The following is a 22,500-nucleotide window of genomic DNA, read 5'->3' as shown; positions in this document are numbered from 1 at the left end:
TCCTGGTATCCATGCTTGTGTAGTAGATAGTGGTAAATGGGTCTGAGCATATGATCGTTTCTTGCCATGTAAAGTGTTTGTGCAATTTTAGAGCACATGCTTAGAACATGTTTTGTGGATTTGATTATCATTATCAGTAAAACCTTTGTATGCGATATACAGTTAAAATAGTATGACAAGGCGCGTGAGCGTAGCGCGTGAGCGTAGCGCGTGAGCGTAGCCCGTTACCTATCGTAAAAACTATAACAAAAATGTGAATTGAATATATATAAAAAGTCAGCTCTATCAATAATACTTGGATCAAAAAGAAAAGAAAAAAAATTGATTTAAAGTATTTAAGGCATCTAAAATTTAAAACGGTAATCGTAAAGTTTTTAAACTTATCTTAAACGTATTACTTATTCGACTATAGAAATCCATTGACTATTACATCATAACTTTAAAAGTCCAAAAGATGTTGAAGAAAGAGAGTTCATTTCTTATTGGGAAATCTCAATGATCTCTAACTTTTAATTAAACTACATTGAAGTTTTTCTTTAAGGTTGACTGATGAGGCAGTGCTTTCGTTACTCTACTTACTAGTAACAGGAAATAAGTTTCTATAGATTGCATTGTATTCTGTTCCAAGCTCCTCCAATTTGTTTGTGATCAGTTGAAGTGGCTAAAAGAATAAAATAAAATAATCCGTGGGTTAAGGCCGGTTGTTAAAATTAACTTAACTTTGGTGGGGTCTATTTCAAACCTTATTCATCTGGGCAAGGTTGTTCAAAGCCGATTAACGCTAATCCTAGATTAAAATTAACCCAGGAGTTTAATTCTCTACTCTCAAATGCTGTTGAACACTGATATTCAGCAGAGCTTTACATTGGAAGAAGTCAATCTTGAAAAACAAAATAAGCGAAATAAACTTTCACCAAAAAGTTGAACACATGATGCAAAAGTTTAGGCTAATCAAGGTTTAACTTAATCGGCTTTCGAACGACCGGGCCCTGGTTTACATTATATCAACTTTTGGAATCAAGAGATGCAAAATTGGGTTTTTTTATGGAGCATTTTTTCCGATCACCTGAATTCAGCAGAGAGCAGCGATGCAAAATGCAGGAAATGTATGAGATTCAATACTCCGCATAACGTCAAGTTGCTGCCTCGAACACTTCAAATTGTCTGCATATGGAATTATTTTTGGTTCAAATGAACTATTTTGTTTATTGCTGTTATTAAGTTTTTAAGCACTAAAAGACTCGTATGGTGGTCCTCAGATCCTCGAACCCTAGTAAAAGGCAAATCACCCACGCTTCGCCTTCCATGTCATAACTGACTGGAGACTGTCCCTACCCGATGGATGGTATATGCGGGAAGAGATAACTATAAACTGGAGGGTGTATTTACAGGAAACATCTTTGTTTGGTTTGGAGGCTAACGGCAAAAGGAATGCCTCGAATTGTCATAAATTGTTCGATACCCATAATACCGTTTGAATTAGACCTCTGAACTAGACGTCTAACGAATTTGACGTTTAATTCAATTGGGCGTCAGACATCCCCAAGTGACAACAGCAACGTCAGCGGAGACTTATTTCCACTTGTGAAATTAACATAGTTTGCGCTGTCGCAAGTATTTTGCTACTCTTCCATCACCTTTTAATGGAAAAATAACCGTACAAGAGGGATAAATTACATAATCACAAACATCAGGGCCATACACGCGGTCATTTTCAAATATTTTCGTAGTAGGATATTTCTCCCCACAAATGCCTGCTTATCTGAAATACATAAGATAATGATTTCAAGTACAACTTTAAGTGAACCTTACCTCGTCGCTCGGAGGGTCTTCTTTTTTTGCTCTTATTACGTCATAAAAACACTTTCCAACACTGTAAATGATATTGAAGGGCACCGGTATCGGGTCATAGACGCTGTATACCTCAATTGTGATTGCTTTTTTATATGCCCACTCCTTTAACGAGTTTTCCTATATAGAGAAACAAAATATAAACTAATTTGCAGTAATTATATGTTAAGAAGACATTATAAAGAAAACCTGGAGGTGAATATGATTCTTTTTCAACTTCTTGCAATACAGGAATCGACCACATTAATTGACACTGGCATGACAGTTGCAAATAAACAAAATCAAGGGGTTTTTCGTTTCCCGACCTGGCGTTTCTTAAGACAACATAGATTTAGTGCCCTCTCATCGATCAATAGTTACCTTTATTTGTTGATACGTCTGACAGAGCACGGATACCATCAAACTTTTGAGAAAAATTATTGCCAGAACGAGAAAGGCAGCGTATTGCAGCAGAGCAACAACTTCTGAAGGTGTATTCATAGACATCTCCACAGGATTGAATTTTGATAAGCCAACAATTAAAAATAAAAGGTGAATGAACATGGCCCACCAACTGTAAATGGAGAGTGCATTAAATTAGTATGGGTAATCAAATGGTGACGCGTGAAATTAGGGAATAATTTCACGCGCGTTTTGTCCAAATTCAAATAATTTCCCTCGCCTTAAGGCGAGGGAAATTATTTGATTTCGGACAAAACGCAAGTGAAATTATTCCCTGATTTCACGGGTATACCATTTGAGTAGCTATTAATAACATGGGTGACAAATTACTCCTTAATTTTCTATCCATTTTGGCACTATATGAAAAGTTGTCATAGCAACAATGTAATTTCACATGTGAAATTATAAATTAACGCTGAAATTTCGCGCCAAGATTAAGGAGTAATTTGTCACCCATGTTATAAGTCTGTAAAGAACCTTAAACTTTTTGTTTTTATTCACATCAAGCAAAGATTACTAACAAACGAAAGAGTGGGCTGAGGAAGCGACTGCAGAATTTGTCAGGCTTAGAGATATATCTCCATGTCGAAAGATAACGTCACCATGGAGACCTTGTAGAAGCCTACAAACGTGTTTTAAATCTTCATGCCGGCAATTGGTTACATCCACGTAATTATTCAAAGGAGACATGTTTCAAAGCGGCTTAATTAAAGGAGTTTTGTTGCTAAAGACTTACCAAGAAATTCCAGATTGTTCGCATGAACTAAAACCAAGAAAACAATACAATGTAGTCCGTAAGTCTTGCTGACCAAATAATGAGTTACCGAAACCGCGCAGTGATTGGTTTAGAAATCTCGCGCCAGTTTATCAGCCAATGAAAAGGAAAACCAAGACCAATCGCAACTTGCAAGCGCGATTCTTCAGGCTCTTTGAGCAAGTTAAACGGAATTACTACGAATTCGGGTTAGTTCATTTTACTGTTTGCACCTTCTGTGACTGGTCGAAGTAAGAACTTTGGTATTTTTTTTTACGACACTTAATGGAAAACCGCTCCATATATCGTACACAACTTTATTGCCCTGTTTAAAACAAAAGAAACTGACTTCCAAAGAGTAAGGAAAACTAGAGCTTTTACATTGCCGGGTTACGAAATTAACTATAAGAAGATATTCTGAGCTTGAATGTCCTTTCACAAACCATCAATAGAAACGCTTCGGTTACTGTTCCTTTGGGAGATTCAAACCAAATTGGTTTTCTTGGATTTCTTCCCTGAATCATCACATAAAAGTTTGGCAACCTGGCCAAAAAAGGTCCGTACGTTTAAGGCAGGATTATAGTTATAGTTTTTTTTCCTTTGGATTTTTAAGTTTTGTGAGAAGTTAATATTTAATCATGTGCGGGGAAGGTGGTGAAAGGTAATTAACAGGAAGATCTTCATGGCCGGTGTGAAATTAAAAATATCGGTAAATGAAATGAGCTGTAAAAACAAAGGACCCTGCCGTATGAGTGGATCGTGGTCAGTTTACTTACTGGTACACTTCGAAGTGAATAGCGATCATATTAGCTACACCTAATGGCTTGTAACCGAAGCGAATGAAGGGGTCAGCGACTGCTACACCTTGAACTGAATGACGCGATAATGGATGTAGCAAAATTGTTTCGATTAGATCTCTCCAAAATGTCCAAACTTCACCTTGTGATTCCAAGTCTCAGTTCGGTAGACAAGCAAACCTCCTCTTCATAATTATATCATTGCGTTACATACAACTATTCATGTGATGCGTGTGATACAAATTGTTAGATTCAATTCCCGACAGCTCTTTTAGCCAAGCATAAATATTCTGCAAGTTGTAAACACATCGGCCCAGTTATTCAAAAGCTGATTAGCACAAATCCGCGGTTAAATACAAACACAGGCTTGAATGTTTTCCCGTCAAAAACGCCTTAACCTTAATTTTGTTGGAGGATAAAATCTTTTCGAAACTTTTTATGATCAGAAAATAGACCGCAATTCAAGTTTCCCGCAATCCAGCATTAGCTCAATCCGGCTTTGAACAACTGGGCCTTGAAAGATAATGAGCCATTAACTTGATTCGATATTACGATGTTTGACATAACCCACCCACCAGTGCTTTCCCTAACATTTCAGGTCACAATTAACTTGGGGCTCAAACCACGAAAAGTCCTTAGTCATAGTAGTAGTAGTAGTAGTAGTAGTAGTAGTAGTAGTAGTAGTAGTAGTAGTAGTAGTAGTAGTAGTCTTTTTTAAGAAATCAGTCACAACATGCGTGTGGCTTTACAATCAATGACAAAGCTAAGCTCAAATGTGTAACAATAATGGAGAATATTAAGAAATAAATTTTAAAAGACATCTATTTACAAAGGCCCCTTTGAAGCGATCAGTTTTCACTTTAGGAAGCATAAAGTCACGACCCCTTTCTCTAAGGACCCTATAACGTTTGGGAGGGAGCAAGTTATACAATGCATGTGACATTGTAAGGAGTAAGTCGAAAATGCATTTCACTTACCCGCCAGTTCCATTGTTGGTGTCTTCAGTAAAGGATTTCTTGGCGACGTATACTTTTGTTATTGCAAAGGAAAAAGCCAAGATGGCGAGAGCAAAATGCGCAAGCACAACGCGAATGTCGCCCAGGATGTTAAACAAGGCTATTTGAATGGTTCCAACTCCCTCAAATTGCTGCATTACGTGACCAAAAGCTCTGTACGAGAGGCCAAGGACGTTGATGCCATAAAGATAGTTGGCGACAACAAGAGCGCGGTTATTCCTTACTTGTCCCGAGAACACGATGGCATACACCCTTAGTATGAGTATTGCAAAATACACGAGGAGCACGAGGAAGTCTATCTTATGCCAGACGTCACTAAAATTTGGGGAAAAAATACTTTAGTACCTTTGTAGGAATTCAATTGGAAGGATTCATATGTCAAGATTATGGTAGCCACGGCAGCACAGGAGTCGACACGGCTATTTTTCTTATAATATTTTAATGTTTGTTATGGGCTCTTGACAGTTGACGACCCTTCCACCAATAGGCCAGTTTCGTATCCTAACGGTTGGCTTGGATCGAGCATGAAAAGGAGGCTGATGAGGGCGATTCTTTTTCACATGAAAATTATCTGCCCCGCATTAGCCTCCATTTCATGCTAGATCCAGTCTAACAGTGAGAATACGAAACTGGCCTATTAAGCAAAATTACCTATAAAAGTTAATCACCCAATGTAGGTTAAACCAAAAACAAATTTTAAAAAGACTCAATTTACCACACATTCTGAGTGTAGTTTGTAAGACATTAGGGACCTTTAGGTCGGAGGACGAGTTTTCCGTTCTGAGCACGAGCACTTCGAAAAATGTCGGTCTCCAAACCTTATGCGCATGCTCAGTGCTCCGGTCTAAAGGTCCCTTATTATTAAAACAGTTTGAGGGACTACCACAAGACAGTTCTCCAAATTTGTACATACTACCTGCAACGACAAGGGCAATAACTAATTTAACGAGGACGTAGAAAAAAATGGCTTCAGTAAGAAAAAAAACATGCGGATAAGTTTGATCGTCTGGCCTGAGAAGGAAGTATTGTTTTAACTAACACTTTGACAACCTGACAGAAAGAACTTTCTCAGAGTAGCGTTTTCATTTCATTAGTTTATATCATGAAAGGTGCTCGTAATGACCTTACCTGGCCTTAGCTGGATGGATGGTAAAATTTCAAATATTAATAATTATAATAATAATAATAAGAAGAAGAATAAGAAGAAGAAGACGAAGAAGAAGAAGAATGATAATGATAATGATAATGATAATAATAATTAAAAATAATACTAATAATAATAATAATAATAATAAATGGTTCTCAAGTAATCTGAAAGGAGAAACAGAGGGATGACTTGTCGCAGCTCAAGACCAGTCAATAAACACCAGAAACTACCAGAAAGTAATATGTGGCCAGAATGTGGAGAGCAAATGCAGAATGCGTTCACGACATGAAGAGACAGTGGACCATCTTGTATCTGGATGTGACGTATTAGCTAAAAGAGAATACATCTCCACGCACAATAAAGCTGCAGCATATCTCCATTGGAGCATTTGTAAAGGTCATGATATGGAGATTATGGACAAATGGTACTAACACGAGCCAGAGACTGTGAGGCACAATAAAGAAAACAACCATCACCATCGTGTGGGACATGCCAGTCAATACTGAGGGAACTATAACAGCGAACAGACCAGACATCGTCGTTCAAGATTCAGTGAATTCCACCTGCAAACTGATTGATATCACTGTTCCATCAGATAAAAACATCGCACTGAAGGAAATCGAAAAGAAAAGCAAGTACAAAGACCTAGAACTAGAAATACAGAGCATGTGGCATGTGAAAACAGTAGTGATCAATGTGGTTGTTAGTGCGCTTGGTACGGTAAAGAAGGGGGTGGTAGAAAACATCAAGAAAGTATCAGAGACAGCTACTCTGACAGAAATTCAAAAGATCTGCATGCTGGGATGCGCGAATCCTCAGAAAGGTGCTTAGTGTCTAAATAAAATGATTGACTTGAGTGACTGATGCCCCAGGTGCATGGTTTGCGCCCGGCTGACGCACAAAAAGAACACCAGCAAAGACTATGATAGAAGAGATAATAATAATAATAATAATAATAATAACAATAACAATAATAATAATAATAATAATAACAATAATAATAATAATAATAATAATAATAATAATAATAATAATAATAATAAAGAGAAATCTAAGCGCAGCTTGGATCGACGTTAGAAAGGCTTATGATACGGTTGATCATCGGTACCTGGTTGAAGTACTGGAAGTACATTGATTTCCAAACTGGTTGATTGCCACTATTAAGAACTTGTGCTGATGTTGGAATACTAGAGTTACCACACAAACAAAGAATGGCAACGAAACATCTAACATCATTTGTTTCGAAAGAGGGTTACCACAAGGGGATGCCCTGTGTCACAGATTGTTCTCGCTGTGCTCAAATCTTTTGGCGTGGAAATTGCAGCGACAGAGGGGCACAAGATGTCGAAACCACCAACGAATTTACTGTAAATTGATCACTTAAACGTCAATGCCCAATCTGAAAGTAAACTCAGCTGCGTACTGAACAACACCAACAGTTGCATGAATGATATTGCTTTACAGCTAAACCCTAGAAGTGCAATGTAATCCACGTGAAACGAGGTGAGGTAAAACAAGAGATCCCTGGAATAAAAGTCAGCGATACAGTGGTGGTACAACCCATGGAAAAACATTCACAGTACAATTTCCTTGGAATTCTCGAGAATGTACGTCAGGAAGAGAAGAGAATGCTGGAGTGTGCTGGAAAGGCATATCTACAACGTTTGTCAGTCATTTGGTCCATTCCGCTATCAGATGCCCATCGTGAGGTTGCCTCTGATCAGTGTGCACTAGCGATCCTTAAGTACCCCATGTGGACGCAGCATTGGCTCCTGACAGAATTAAGAAGGATTGATCGAGAAGCGCGGAAAATCATTGTAATAAAGGGAAGAAAACACCCAGGGTCATCGATCGCCCTATTGTACGTGTCGAGAAAGAAAGGTTGACGTGGCCTGCAGTCAGTAGAGGGAGAGTACAAGGTCACGAAGATTAAGGCAGCAATGAAATTGTTCTCAAGCAGTGACCCTTGCATGATAATGGTGAGAGAGTTTGAAGAACGTTCTGCTGTTTTGGGATATCAGTCACTGATTAAAGAGGCCCTGAGGTATAGTGAAGAACTTGGACTGACGCTGTGGCTTGCCTACCCGGAACCAACGGTATGTGAAGCTGATGGAGAGGAGGTGCTGCGACAAAGGCAAAGTGACTGCTGAGACAGAACGTGTTAAAGCATGGAAGGGAAAGCTACATACATATATACAGCCAGATGGAATGATGATAGCATGAGCACTAAGAACTGCTTCTCATGGCTAGGCGAACGGACGTCATGCCCATCGTATGATGTGGCCGGTAGGTATGAATTATACGAACAGCTCCTACCAACGAAGTTATTACAGCAAGTTAAGAAGATGAAGATGTCACAGTCAAGTGACGTCTCCTATCGTATGTGTAACAAGCCACCAAAAAGCGTAGCTCGCGTGTTATCGGGATGCTCATCCCTCGCCCAAAACAAGTATTTGCCAAGACACAACAATGTGCTGAAAGTGTTATGTTTTGAGCTGCTACGAGAGTTACAACTGGTCGAAAGTCTTCCTGCGTGGCATTCACCAATCAAGCCTAAACCAGAATACGCCTCGGAGGATGTCCAGGCATTGTGGGATCTACCAAAAGTTCAATTAATTTACACAAAGTATTTATTTTATAAGTTCTACGTAACTCTTATTCACAGATTGCAATTCAGCTGTTGTTATGTATATAATTTTATTTGTAATATAAATTGTAAATTGCGACATGCATTAGTCATTCTAGTACCACAATGTAAATAATTTTCCAATACTTGCAAATTGGTTTTTATAACTTTTAGAAGTGTAACAATTTGTAGTCTCATGGGTTTTGCTGAGCTCCCCACGAGACTTTATTCTCCTGGCATAATGTTCAATAAACTGCCCCCATAATAATAATAGTAATAATAATAAGAGAGAAGGAAGATGAAAAAGTGGTAAAGGACCAAGATCTTAAGAGAGAAGTGGCCGGGAAAAATGTGGGGAGTGAGGACAATGGTTGTTCCAGAGGTAGTGGGAGCACTGGGATCTTTACCACTGAGATTGAACGACAACATGAGAACCATTGAGGTAGGCGTTCTAGTTGAACTGATCCAGAGAAGAGCATTTTAAGGTCGACAAGAATTCTTAAGAAGGTGCTGGAGATGTAGAGAAGAAAAGAAAACAAACAGGGGGTGTTTCGTGGCTTTCCAAAGCAACTTGTTGTTGCCCGGTGCCAACGAAAGAACCAGCTCCCATACCAGCAATAGCTGTATGAATAATAATAATGATGATGATGATAATTATAATAATGTTCCTTAATGAGTATATTGTCTTCAGCCCAATACTGAACAAGGATAAAGTGAATAAACAAAAATTAAAATAAACATGCTGCTACGATCTAATTTACTGTAGCGTCCCGGTTTGACCAGTTTAGAAGAGAACAAATAAGGACGGAACGGGAATCAAAGCAACAAAATGGTGGGACTTGAGGAACCCAACTTTTAATTGTTTACGTCTTTTACGCTTAACATTTTAAACAATGACCTGTTAACCACAAGAAATTTTAAACTGAACAGACAGAAACCCTGAGGAAACAGTACAAACAGAACTGAAGAAGCAGACAGCTGAACGACTAAGACGTCAACAATTTTATTTCCGAAAAGAAAAATGAAAACTAAGAAAAAGACTCCAGTGACCTGGACTTGTTTTACTGATGGGCAAAATCTGTAAACGAGACGAGAACTCTTAAAGGTACCATACGTCAACGTTACAAAGTTTAGACCATTTATTAAGAAAAAAAGGGAAACAATACAATAGACTTAAGGACAGAGTTCTCAAAGGCCAGAAAAGCTCTGTCTCCACAAGGCGTCTGGTGTTTTCAATCGTTAGTTCGCCTTTCAATAAAAGAAATTGTTGTCAGCACAATGCAAAGCCCAAGAATTGAGGTTGTCATCACTTGCCACTCGTCATTTCATTTTATCCAATCAAATAAGAAAATTTGAATGATTTCGTTTGCGTTGTTTTCGTCTAGTGTCAACTAGTAATGACACTACAGCTGCCCCCAGTTGTTCGCAGAATTCAGTTTGTTCAGCGCCCACGTAAAGGAATGGCCGTTTATAAACGGAGCAATTGATGTTGAAGCGTGGAGAAAACAAATCAGTACCGAATATGAAAAGGGCAGTGTGAGTAGACGGTTTGATCATGGCGGACACTATGGTGTACAAGTTGAAACAGAAACTAAAGGAAACGCAGGGTCAACTTTTACTTCAATGTGGCCACCTTTTTGTAAAATGTAACATATTGCAAGGGATGAAGTCTTTTAGTCTTTTACCGCAACGTGGCCATTGTTAGATACTGCAAGGGATAAAGTTTTTAAGTCTTGAGTAACGTTAATAACCACTGTTGCCAAAAGTCTCTGAGCGGGCAATATTGCAAAATCTATGACGTCAGGGGGTAACAGTGCACTGTTACCCGCAAATGTTGCCATTGCCATTGCACTTTTTTTGCGCTATTGCCGGTTTTCACTTGAAGTCACAACCCTCTCCAAATATGGGCATCCGCCATAGCTGTGTCCCTCGGTCCGCGAAATTTATGGTAATCGTAAGTCATCTTTATCGACCTCTCCTGGTTTTTGTGGAATTTTTCGCTTCTATCATGGATTTAGCGGAAGATAAAGCTGAAGAGAACTTGAAGACCCTTTTGTTTAATATTCCTGTGTTGTCAGAGTACGCTAAAGCTTTAGACAAGCAAGTAAAGAGACGATATCTCGAAAATATATCAGTCGTAGGAGTTGACCCTGTCAGTATTCCTAGTGAGCAGTTTGATCCCGAGTGTTTGCCGCAAATAGAATCAGCTGATTTGCTGGATATCTCGTCTTAGAGACAAGCTTTTATACAAGACAGCAGTTCAAAGCCTACAAGAGCTTGGAAGCGTTTAATCAGATGGTTTCTGGGTTCGTAACTTCTGTAAGAGGGTGCAAGATTTCCAATAAGCATGTGGTGGTCGCAAAAGTGCGGCACTCTCAACGAATGAATGACCCGCTGGTGAACATTTGGATAATCGCCGACAGTGATGGAACCATTCTGTCCATTCACTGTTTAGGCTGCAAAGCTGGGCTCGCTGAGTCATGTTCTCACATCGCCAGTGTTTTATTTTACATTGAAGCTTGGAGACAAATCAATGGCAAATCAATTAGCTTGCACACAAGTAAAGTTTACATGGCTTCTACCCACTTTCGTGAATGAGGTGCACAATGCTAGGGTTCGAAATATTGACTTTTCTTCGGCGAAAAAGCTGAAGGAAAACCTAGATGCAAAAATCGATTGTTTGACTGAGAGGAACATCGAAGATGTGTTTTCACATCAGCAGGGTCAAGCAGAAACGGGACGCCCCAACGTTCTTTCCCCATCACAAGCGGAGATGACGTCTCTCTTTGAGAAATTAAATAACTGCAAATTAAAGCCAGTAACTCAGAGTTTAACTGCCAAATATGCTGATCATTTCATAGCTAAAAGTAGGACTGTCCCAGTTGTTTCTAACCTGTTCGAGACAGAGAATCTCGATGTGGTCTCTTCATCAATGAGAAACATCCCTTTCTACATGCCACACCAGACTTTCTGACATCATATGACTGCTGTGGGCTTGGTTGCGAGGATAATGACTGGTCCCTCGGGAAACAGTTAATTTTTTCCCGCGAATCTCAATGTTTCTCTAGGATAAGGACTATAGACCGTAGGCCCCGTCTCACAAATATCTTCCATGTTTATAAGTTCTCTGTGGGACGTTAAAGAACCTATACACTATTCGAGAAGAGAAGGGGATGAAATTCCCGGTGTTGTGGCTGTCCTCTGTGAGTATGTTCTTTCCAGCAAAAGTGGCCGGATTGGCGTAATGTCTCTAAAAAGGCTTGAGGCCACCAAAGCAAAAACAGACATAAGTCAAAAGGACTTTGCCGAGTGCTGGGACATGTAGATTTAGATGTTCTCTCGGCTGAAACATTGAGATTCGAGGGAAAAAAATTAACTGTTTCCCGAGGGACCAGTCATTACGTGTTTAATGTTGTATGCACGATTTAATGTCAATGCTTTACTTAGATGTCCTTGGTCTGGATTACATAATCGCAGTTATAGGATTGAATGACCAAATGAATAGTTAGAAACTAAACAGGAAGTGTTAAAATCTGACCGGATGAAGGAACTGAAACTGTGTCACGGTATTACTAAAGACAGGTGCAGCGAGTGAACATTTTTTGGAGAACACTCTTCTGGTAACAAAATTAGAATTCGGAAATGTTGAGAGTATCCCAAACAATGCAGCTACCCGTGACATGGTTTTGCATGTTTACGAGTTTCCTATGTTGCGATAATTTACTCAAAAGTTTACTAACATTTTCAAAGAACTGAAAGTGTCTGTCTCAAAAATCCAGCAAAAATATGATAATAGCTTGTGGCCTTTTTCTTCAATCCAAAGTCGTGTTCAACATTGGTTTTTCACGATTACGAGAACGTGAACAACCGGAAGTGAAATTTTCGATTAAGGATAAACTGCGCATGCTTGTAAGTTTGTTTTCGTCCTCGTGCTTTCGTCGACGACGAGAAAAGTGCAGCGAAGTCGTTGTTGTGAGAACGTAAGTTTTTCCTTTGAATTTATTGCCAAATAGCGTATTATTCCAAAGCATTTAATTGCTAAATGTATCAATAAATATTCGTAGAAGCAAATGTGTGAATTTAAGCGCTTTGAGTTGAAATTATCATTAGATACAAGCTTTTTTGTTTCTACTTCTGAAGAGGTGATGGCAGCCGAAGGAGCGGGAAAACGTCAGTGAGTAAATCAAGCTTTTGTTACTTGTCTCCTTGGTGAAATTGCATAGTTTAGTCGGTGATTTTCTTATTGCTCTTTTAGTGAATGATTTCGTTTACTCACAGTCATATGTTCTATCGGACTTTTAATAGTTAAGCCACAGACTATTAAAAGAAACTATTTTGGAAACGGTACGTCTATATCTGCAGCAGAATGTAGTTATCGCACAGCTCAGTGGGTCCTCAGTTTTTATTAAGTCAATGAATTCCTTTCTGTTGTGGAATTCCTATAGTCCGAAATTTCCTTTTCTCTTTTCTAAATCTATAAATGCTTTCAACTTATCATAAATTTTCGCTGTGAAATTAAAGATTTATATTTTTAGTTGTTTGTAAATGTAATTTATTGATTTTTTTGTTGATTGGCTGCATAGTCGGCACCCATTGACATTTTAGGCAGCATTTCTTGGGTATGATCCAGATCAATGATCCAAGGTCAGTCAGATCATGGAGCATCAAATGGAACCATAGGGTAAACAAGAACTCTCCAAAGAAAACATTTATGAAGATGTCGTTGTCGTCTTCGGCCAGGATGCTTAAGTCTTATTTTTCCCGCCAACAACATTCTCGCTCCAGTCTCTTTGACACGTCTACGTCATTTTGTCGTAGTCGTTCTCGTAATCGTCGAGTATGCTTAAGGTCCCTATTTCCAAACAACCTCTTCAGGACAGAATACTGTTACGAGCTTTTAAAATGTTAATGTTTGGAGCAACAACGATCGTTTGCCTTGTAAATACTTTAAGAATCACTAATGTTTTTCTTCAATCGTTTTCTAACAACACCTGCTGGTTGCACACTTCTCAACAGTAATTTGTGTCTGACAAATCGTTTCTCGAAGGTTCGTCAATTGCCAAATCGTTTCCCAAATGAAATCATCCTGGGACTCTTAATCAAACCAAAGGATTATCCTTGTCATGAGATAATTTAGTCACTTTACGACCCCTTTGTGAAAAAACAGAATTAAGAAAAAGGCATACAAAAGCTTTCTCTTACTTTTCGGATAGCTGCTCCAACGCTGGATTGCACGACGTGTAACTGTGACTCTCCGTGACAGATGGCAAAGTATTCTAACAATAATGTTGAATCCCGTAAACGAAAATTAAATCCTTGATTGTGACGTTACGTTTCCATGTACTACGCTCTCAGCTGTTCTCCGCACGACGTCATCATTACCCAAGACTTACTTGCGGGCATTTGGTGAGAAAACGTCATCATTATCCATTTATTCCGTGCGCGCCTAGTTCTGGCAAATCGAGATTTTTTCTGGTACACCAGATATGCAATACTACATCACTGTAACTCTATATAAGTGCAAGCTACAATGATGCCCAGAGGCAAAATCCCCGCGAGTGCAATGAATAGATGAATGCGAGAAGTTCTTAAGCACAAAAGAAGCCTAAGATTCGGACTCGCAAAAATACAGTGCAACTCGCAAAATATCCACGCGTATAGTATGTTAAGCCATTTAATAAGATACGTATGTTCTTCTTGTTATACACTTTTAAATTACAATTTTTTACAATCAATCCAATTGGCTGCAATGTAATTTGCCAAATAAACTACACGATTAAAACTAGGCGTTACCTGGAACGTGTATTCCACAGTGTTCTGCTTTCACGCAGAACATCATAGTAGTGATGAATTAGCATGAAATTGCAAACTTCTGCGTGAATTGCAGCACTGGACAACGCACATTCAGAACTAATTGTATAAAGGGAAAATACGCTGATTTAAAATGAAAACGCACTATAAAAGGGGGCGCTTCACGCACTGCTTTTGTTCGAATTCGATTAATTATTCAAGATGATGATCAGCAAACAGCAACACAGAGACGGAAGCCCGAAAATCTATTTCTGGCGCAAAAAAATGGACTGGGGATTTAAAAAAAGAACGACATATAACATTTTATGACATATTACGGACACATTGCCGTAAGGGGCTTTTTTATTGCACAAATTATCACAGAGCTCTCGGTTGCGTCCACGGTTGATTGATAAATCATTTGCATGTGCCTAAGGCACCACGCCTTTTATAGTGTGTCTTCGTGTTTAAAACAAAAAGTGTTATTAACATGGCCACACCGATAATACACTGACGTTTGTTATATCCGAGAAATATGAAGGAACAAGGTGGTTCAACTCAGTCGGGGCAAGATTCCCCCGATATAGCTCGCCCTGTTTCAGTTTGTGGCCTTACCTTAAGTAAATTCCAAGTGGCTTGCATACGCTGTTGCATGATGTCGCATGATGTCGTCCATCGCTAACTTTGTGTCTTCGTCTTTTTGCAATTGCTGCTAATTGTTTGCTCTCAGCCAATGCACGACCCAAGAAGAAAACAAGTACTAACCATTCAACTACACTGAAATCTAAGGTTGATGGAGATACGCAAATTGCCAAGTGTAGGTAAACGAGAGTGATGTAGCTTATTGTGTCAAAAATAAACTTCCAGAATGGAACTTCCAGATATTTAAAACGTTCTACAGTTTTCTCAATTTCGTCCCCTGCGAAATGAAAACAATTAAATCGCACTGTTATTTCTTTAACATCTGGGCTTATATTTATAGCAATATGGATTACAATATAAGGTGAAACCCGTAAAATTAATTAACTACTTAGGAACTGTTTAGGACCGAAGATGCGGAATTCCGTTTGTGATAATACAAGAACTTCTGAGGATTTAGGTAGTTTAAAGAGCATTATATGATTTATAGCCTCGATCCTGATACATGATCGCATATTGTAGATAGGTTTTAAGTCAGCTCCGTCAATTTGGCAACTTTCATGTTTTATTTAATTTATGACCTAGACGAAATAAAGATCACCACATCTGCTATTACAAAAGGCATCTGACAACGTAGCGAATTACCCGAATTGCTTTATTGCTTTATTATATTTTGTCGGAATAATGGGGTAACCCTAACACGCCACAATTATTCAAAATGGCGGAGCCAGGAAATTTTGAAAATGAAAAAAATCGATTCCAAAATTCTTTTTTTTTTCCTGAAACAAACCGTTCTTCATTTTGGGAAATTCCATAAAGAATTTGATTACAGAAATTATTTCCTTCGGGAGTTTAAGCAAAGACGATGGCTACAGCAACGAGAACGCAAGTATTTCGCGATTATTCTGTCTTGTTCACCTAGTACAATACGGGCAAATGATCCTGTAACTGGATGGCTACGAACGGTTTTCAAAGTACAGATAGCAAATAAATGGTTCACTGGTGTATGCTAGCGTTGTCTCCAAACCTAAAATTTGTTAAGTTCACGTTGTTCTTTTGGGAAGTAAGGCAAAGAAATGCATGAGAATTCGTGCTGCACGTGCAGCACGATTATTTCTCCATTTTTAACCAATAACTTCTAGTTTTGTGGCTATGTCATTGCCGAAGCCGTCGTCTTCAGTTTGATTAAAATCCCAAATCTTTCGTTGAGTAGATCTTCTCTTGTATGAAATGAGGCCATGAATGGACGCAAATGGATCACTGCGATTTTCATAATTCTGCGGAATTCATCTTCAAGCGACAACAGCCAAACTGCGTTTTGGCTTCCATCAATCAAACTTCCGATACCAACCACAGATGACGGAATCAATGACGATGCGTGGCATAACTCACCAATTAGCATTATTACACATTGTAGTCAACATCTGTCTTCTCATTGGGTAAAAGCCTACAGTTAATTCTGGGAAACAGCGAAAACACTTACCTCGACCTTGATTATTCCGGCTGAGGCTGATAACCCTAACGGAGACCTTGATTATTCCGCATATCACAAAAACCTCATCCAATAATTGTTTATAATTGGTTCCCACGGTACATTCGACGCCGATGGAAAGCGATGGAATCTGCATACGAATCTTTTTATTGAAGGGTTTGTAAAAACGTATCATAATGTTGTTCGAATTGTGAACTAAACAAAAACTCCAATTCACTTTCCGGAGGTGGAGTCAATCTTCCCAGCTATGTTCGGGAATTTGATTGATGGAAGCCGAAATGCAGTTTGGTGCTTAGCGCTTCAAGGTAAGATTCCGTAGAATTATGAAAATCGCAGTAAAGATCCGCGGTGAATCAGTTAAATAAATTATTAGTTATAATTTAAAACTTGTCGGTTTTTTTCTTCACGTTTATGTCCTTGTCATACTTGACATTTACACCTGCATTCAGATACCTTTTCGACCGTACCACTTTCGCTGCATCTCTTCGTGTACGACTGGATGAGTGAAGAACTGCGTCAACAACAAAAGTGATAATTATCATACGTGATTATAGCATGAACGTAAAAGACAAAGTTAACAGTACGAAACCAAACACAGTTGCCCAAAGGGTTAGCTTGCTTATTCTGATCTCTTAAAATTGAAATCCGATTGGCCAGGAGGACCCGAATTTGGAAATCGGTGAGTGTTAGGGTTAGGGTAGGACGAAATTTTTATCGTTGAAGTGCTAATGAGTCAGCCAAATTACGAGAATTAATTAGAAGTGTCAAAATGGTCTATGCCCTTCTCTTTGCCGTTACAGAAGGAAAAAAGTTTTCCTGTATTCCATTTCTAAATAATAATGGGATTTGTCCTTACATATATAACTAAATGGCTCCATTTTTTTGCTAAAATTTAATTTTAAAGGGCTCAGCTTTAACGTGTGGATCATTGACTGGCTTAACTACGTTTTCGAATTTGTAATACACCCGTTTGCTAATGCTTCACGTTTTTCTTAACGGTAAGTATACAAATGGGGAGGCGCAGTGGCCTCATGCATGGTTAGTGCGCTCGACTCCGGATCGAGTGGTCCGGGTTCGGGTCCTGTGGCCGGGGACATTGTGTTGTGTTCTTGGGCAAGACACTGTACTCTCACGGTGCCTCTCTCCACCCAGGTGTATAAATGGGTACCGGCGAATTTAATGCTGTGGATAACCCTGCGATGGATTAGCATGCCATCCAGGGGGTAGTAGAAATACTCCAGTAACCAGAGATAAGCGCCGGCCTGATGGGCCTGCTAGGCTCATAGCAGACTTTACCTTAAATATACAAGTGCGAAAAAAGGGGTCCTCTTAAAATTAGACAGTACAATAAATTTCCTAGTTGTCATTTGATAAATTCTTCAGAGCCAACGTTTTGGGCAAATTACTTGATGTGGGTTTTAGATAATGAAAAGCCCTGGCCAAACGAGAGTGAGAGCTTATGAGAGTTGAAAATTCTTTAAGAGCTCATGAGAGTCGATGAGAGTGATCGCGAGTTGGCCAAAAGAGAGAGCCTAGGAAACATCCTGGGAAAACCCTTTCTGACGTAAATATGACGACTAGCCAGCCGGTATATTCAGCCTTGGTGTTGTCCTTAGTCACTGAATCCGTCGCTGACCGAAGTAACTGCTGACCTTATAAAACTCTCGCTCAAACTCTCAGGCGCGGCAAGACTATCCCCAACTCTCATGAAAAATTTGAGCAGGTTCAAATTCAAAGAGAAGTCTCGAGAGTAGGCCAGAGTGGATGAGAGTTCCTGGCCAAACGAGAGCGAGAGTTTCAACTCTCGTCAACTCTCGTCAACTCTCTACAACTCTCATCAACCCTCGCTCTCGTATGGCCAGGGCGTAAATTCTTACGATAGGGCTATCTGCCAAGATTGTGTCCTCATGCAACCATAGTTAATCGAGGGACTGGTCATGAGACCTTAAAACCCTCAAAAGCGCGAACAATGTTGTCGCAATCCCGTGACAGTGCACAATCTTTTGTTTCCGCTTCGCACGGCTTCGCAGATTAGTTGCGCATAATTTAATTGAAATATTCGATTAGTTATTTTCTCGAAGAAGGTGAGTTTCGTGCACCGTCAAGGCCAAAAATACAGACAAAAACATGAAGCAAAAGGACTTGTCCAGTTTCATAACCATGTCCATGCGTTAACTATGCTTCAACTGACCCGAAAACCCCTCGGTTACTTCAGTCTCCAGGCTCAAATGGTAGCTCATAATAGAATCTACCATGACCTATATGACCTTTATGACCTCAATGTAATTAAGGCACAAGAGCAAATAAGACAATTTGAATTCAACAATGAAGAAATCTTTGGCAACAAAGACGAAGACAATGGTGTTGATGGAGGAGATTGTAACCACAATGAACGTCTTTGATTGGATTGTTGTGGTAGTGAAGATATTGGTGATGCCGAAGGGGTCTTGGCAATTACAGTAGTGGTGATAATGATGGTGCTAACGTGATAGTGGAAATGCAGATGGCGATAATATGTCATAAAGTTAAGGCCACGGCCATGAATAGAAGGAAGAATGGATGAATGGATGGATGTTTTTTGCATGGATGGTCAAATTCTTTTTCTACCTTTTTTTGCTGACAGTCAACAGCATCACCCATCATGTAATCTAGGATAAATTCTCCAAATTGTTCTCGATCTTTTTTTTTGGTCTCTGGTCTCATTGGATCCAGTAAATGGTAGATAAACTCTTCAACAGAGTCTGCTAGTCGATGAAACCTGTCGTAGTCGGGCCCCTTACTGTTCCCCTTTTTGCGTAGCCTGAAAATTACCTGCAAAGTAAGCGAAATATACTGATTAAACAGAATTTTAAATATTTGCGTGATAGCAATGCGATTGCCGAGGATAGGGTAGAGTCGGCATCCTTCTCGATGCCCGAGAGACAAAATGCTCACTACAAAACAGATCACAACTAGATCTCTTAAGAGACTTTCTATATGTATCAAATCGGCCTTGGTCACACCTGTTAATGCAACCAAGGACGGAGTAAGATCCAAAGTTTAGAGTTAAACAGTTAAGTTAGATACTCCCACGAAACTCCTAGAGAAAAAGATAAATTGACGTCGTTGTAACCGATTACAAAACTTCCCTGAAGGTAACTGCCAATCCGATACAGATATAGATTATTAATCTTATCAATATTCATATTCATATTATTATGGATTATGTTATCATTATTATTGTTATTATAACGACGCTTCAAATTAACCCACTACTTCCTTTCCAGCAACAAAAATGGGGATTACAGAGTTCTTTTTTAGGATCATTTGAAGAAAACCATAGGGGTTTTTTACATGGTTATTCTGCTGCTACGGTAACCTATTATGACACACTTCTTAGCCCATTTTTGATACGCAATGGCTGTTGTCTCACATGCTACCATAACATAGCTGTTTGGTGTACAGTTTTTGGAATTGTTGAAACCGGTTTGAGCCATCTCAAAATTGGTATCCATACCTCCATTGCCACTCTTAAATAATTGGGCTCACACTTTTGGAAGTTTCTTGGTGTAATTATCTTCTCGATTTCATCAAAATTGCCACCATCTATTGTTTCCATCATTTTTGTCTCTAGTGAAGAGAATAAAGGGAGAAAAGTCTTTTAACAATGATGATAACAATAGCAATGGTAATAATTAATTGATTGATTAATAAAATTATCATTATTATTGGTAATATTTGTAGCTGTCGGGCAAGACAGTCATTGATGCTCCTGCTAATTTTCTTTATGTTAGTTGTCACTGAACAGCTTTCCACGGCAACGGGAAATCCATTACAAAGGGAGAAATGATCCTCACTCCTATGTGGACAATTAAAGTAATTTTCTCTTTTCAGGCGTCGACAAGAGACAATTGCTTGTGTCCAGCTCAGTGCGAGGATTACTTCTCTCAACTATTCCTGGTTTGCATCCACGTGATAAGACGGCCATGTTTGTGTACAAAACAACAGAAAATCGCCCAAAAGGTTTTGCACAATAATGGAGCCAAAAGACTTTTTCACTGTTGTTCAGTACACCAACATGGCCGCCAATGGCGTCAGGTGCAAGCTAAGGATAACTCGTACTTCAAATATTTAATAACAATTATCCCATGAGCGTTGGATATGAGGTGGTAAATAGCCAAAAAGGCGCTAAGCGCCGAGTTGGCTATAACCAGTCCCATATCCAATAAGCGCGAATGGAATAACTGTTTTATTACTTTTTCATTAAATTCTGAACTGTTTTACTTACAGAAGACCAGGATGTTTTCTCAGTTTTACAAAACGACCGACGCAATCAGTTTCCATACAAGGTCATCACGGTATATAAGCTAATAACCGAGATCGAGTGAGCCAATCAGAAAACTTCAAATGCAATATCCGAGATTGAAAATTTAATAAATACACTTATTTCATTCATGAAGTCCATTTGGCTGGCACAGATGGAAAAAGTATATGATTGAAAGTGAGAGCCGGCGTGGGAAAACTGCAGAATACTCGGCCATTTCGAGGGCTTTAATACAAAATGTGCAATGCCATCTTCAGTCAGAAATGAAAAATAGGATGAAGTCAAAGCGGGCGATTACATAGTCCACTATATTTACTTCACCAATTTATTAAGCTTCAAGATTACACTTTTAGCACAGTGCTCAACGTATTCTGGAGACCACAAATGAAACGAAATCAACGAAGAGGCAACAGGTGATCTTGCTTTGTCCGAATTTTGTTCAGCCAAATCTTCCCTTTAAAATGCTCTAATTGATCCAATAACCATGTTATGGCTCACAGTGTTGTTTTATGTGGAAACATTACCATTTGAAGATAATGCTCTAGACAAGAGAGCTATGTACATGAACGGACTTCAAGCTTTTCTTTATCTTCATCTTGGTCGGCGCTATCCTTGTTTTTGCTGTTTACTCCATGATTTATGCTCAGTACGCCGTCATCCTGTTATTCCTGTGTTTCAAATTCACTTAGCTTCAAATCCTCAATCCAAAGTTGGTAGTCCGGTCCACAATCACATTTAGTTTCCAGGGTCTCTCTTCTTCCCTTGCCCCGGAGAGCCGGAGCGAGAGAAAAGAGACCCTAGTAACGAAGTTTTTCACACCTATTCATTGCTCATTGACACTATCATTCAACAATAAAAGTGTGGGTGTTACAAAGACGAGTGTTGAGTTACTCTTAGTACTGTAGTAGAAATGTCGGGAACATTTTGTTTGGTTAAATGTCATGACCTACATAGGTTAGGTAGCATATCTGACTCAAAGAGGAAGTGGATGCACCGTGTACCAGTAGTGAAAACTGTGACGCCAAGATGGCACATACTGCAAATACAGGAACCACTTGTAAGAATGTCAATTAACAGTCACAACTCAACTCTCAACTCCCAGTGACGTTTTGATTATGCCCTCCTCCACCTCACGTATGCATGCGCCATACGGGTTTTTTCGTGGTGCCTTTCCCTGAGCGGGCTGGATGTCGGAGATATGCGCATAGGCAGTACAATGGTTTTAATCTCCATGGTAGACTGAGATGAGCTCATCAAATAGATTGCTATGAATTGCACAGGACTGTTGCTTTGAAGGGAAATTATTAAGAAATGAACTTGCCACTCAAAAGTTATAAGTGTAGTTATTTACAACGGCCTCATTGATTACCTATCACTTCACTTGAAATCCAGCGCGCCTTCAAAGAATAATTGTTAATTATTTGCAGTTGATTTGTCACAGAGGAAGGTCAAATTTATCTCTCAAAAGGGTGTAGTGCGTTGCTTTTTGCCAATAAAATCACCGCCTCGTAATTATATTGTCCATTTGCTACACAGAAAACTAATATATAATTCTACCCATATTTTAACTCGGATACCTTTCAGCTATTTCGAGTAAATAGCTTTGTATCGTGGTGTCACGTAAGATGACAATTAGGAAATTCA

General features: G+C 39.2%; 1 protein-coding gene and 1 pseudogene across 2 annotated transcripts in view; one reads left to right on the top strand and one right to left on the bottom strand.

The window, feature by feature from the left end:
- Positions 1-22,500, bottom strand: part of LOC137980023 (short transient receptor potential channel 6-like) — a 75,930-nt gene that overhangs the window by 31,404 nt on the left and 22,026 nt on the right. For both annotated transcript variants that reach the window (XM_068827343.1, XM_068827344.1), the window contains exons 3-11: positions 20,050-20,162; positions 19,161-19,364; positions 17,007-17,064; positions 15,038-15,341; positions 4,821-5,174; positions 3,029-3,055; positions 2,212-2,404; positions 1,813-1,971; positions 580-661 (exon numbers count right to left, since the gene is read on the bottom strand). In XM_068827343.1, the coding sequence (XP_068683444.1) occupies positions 580-661; positions 1,813-1,971; positions 2,212-2,404; positions 3,029-3,055; positions 4,821-5,174; positions 15,038-15,341; positions 17,007-17,064; positions 19,161-19,364; positions 20,050-20,162 (1,494 nt within the window). The remainder of the gene's footprint in view (positions 1-579; positions 662-1,812; positions 1,972-2,211; positions 2,405-3,028; positions 3,056-4,820; positions 5,175-15,037; positions 15,342-17,006; positions 17,065-19,160; positions 19,365-20,049; positions 20,163-22,500) is intronic.
- LOC137979860 (uncharacterized) lies at positions 10,641-11,606 on the top strand (annotated as a pseudogene).

The sequence above is a fragment of the Montipora foliosa genome, chromosome 12 (assembly GCF_036669935.1).
Source record: "Montipora foliosa isolate CH-2021 chromosome 12, ASM3666993v2, whole genome shotgun sequence".
NCBI lineage: Eukaryota > Metazoa > Cnidaria > Anthozoa > Scleractinia > Acroporidae > Montipora > Montipora foliosa.
This window is presented reverse-complemented; position numbering and strand designations above follow the sequence as displayed.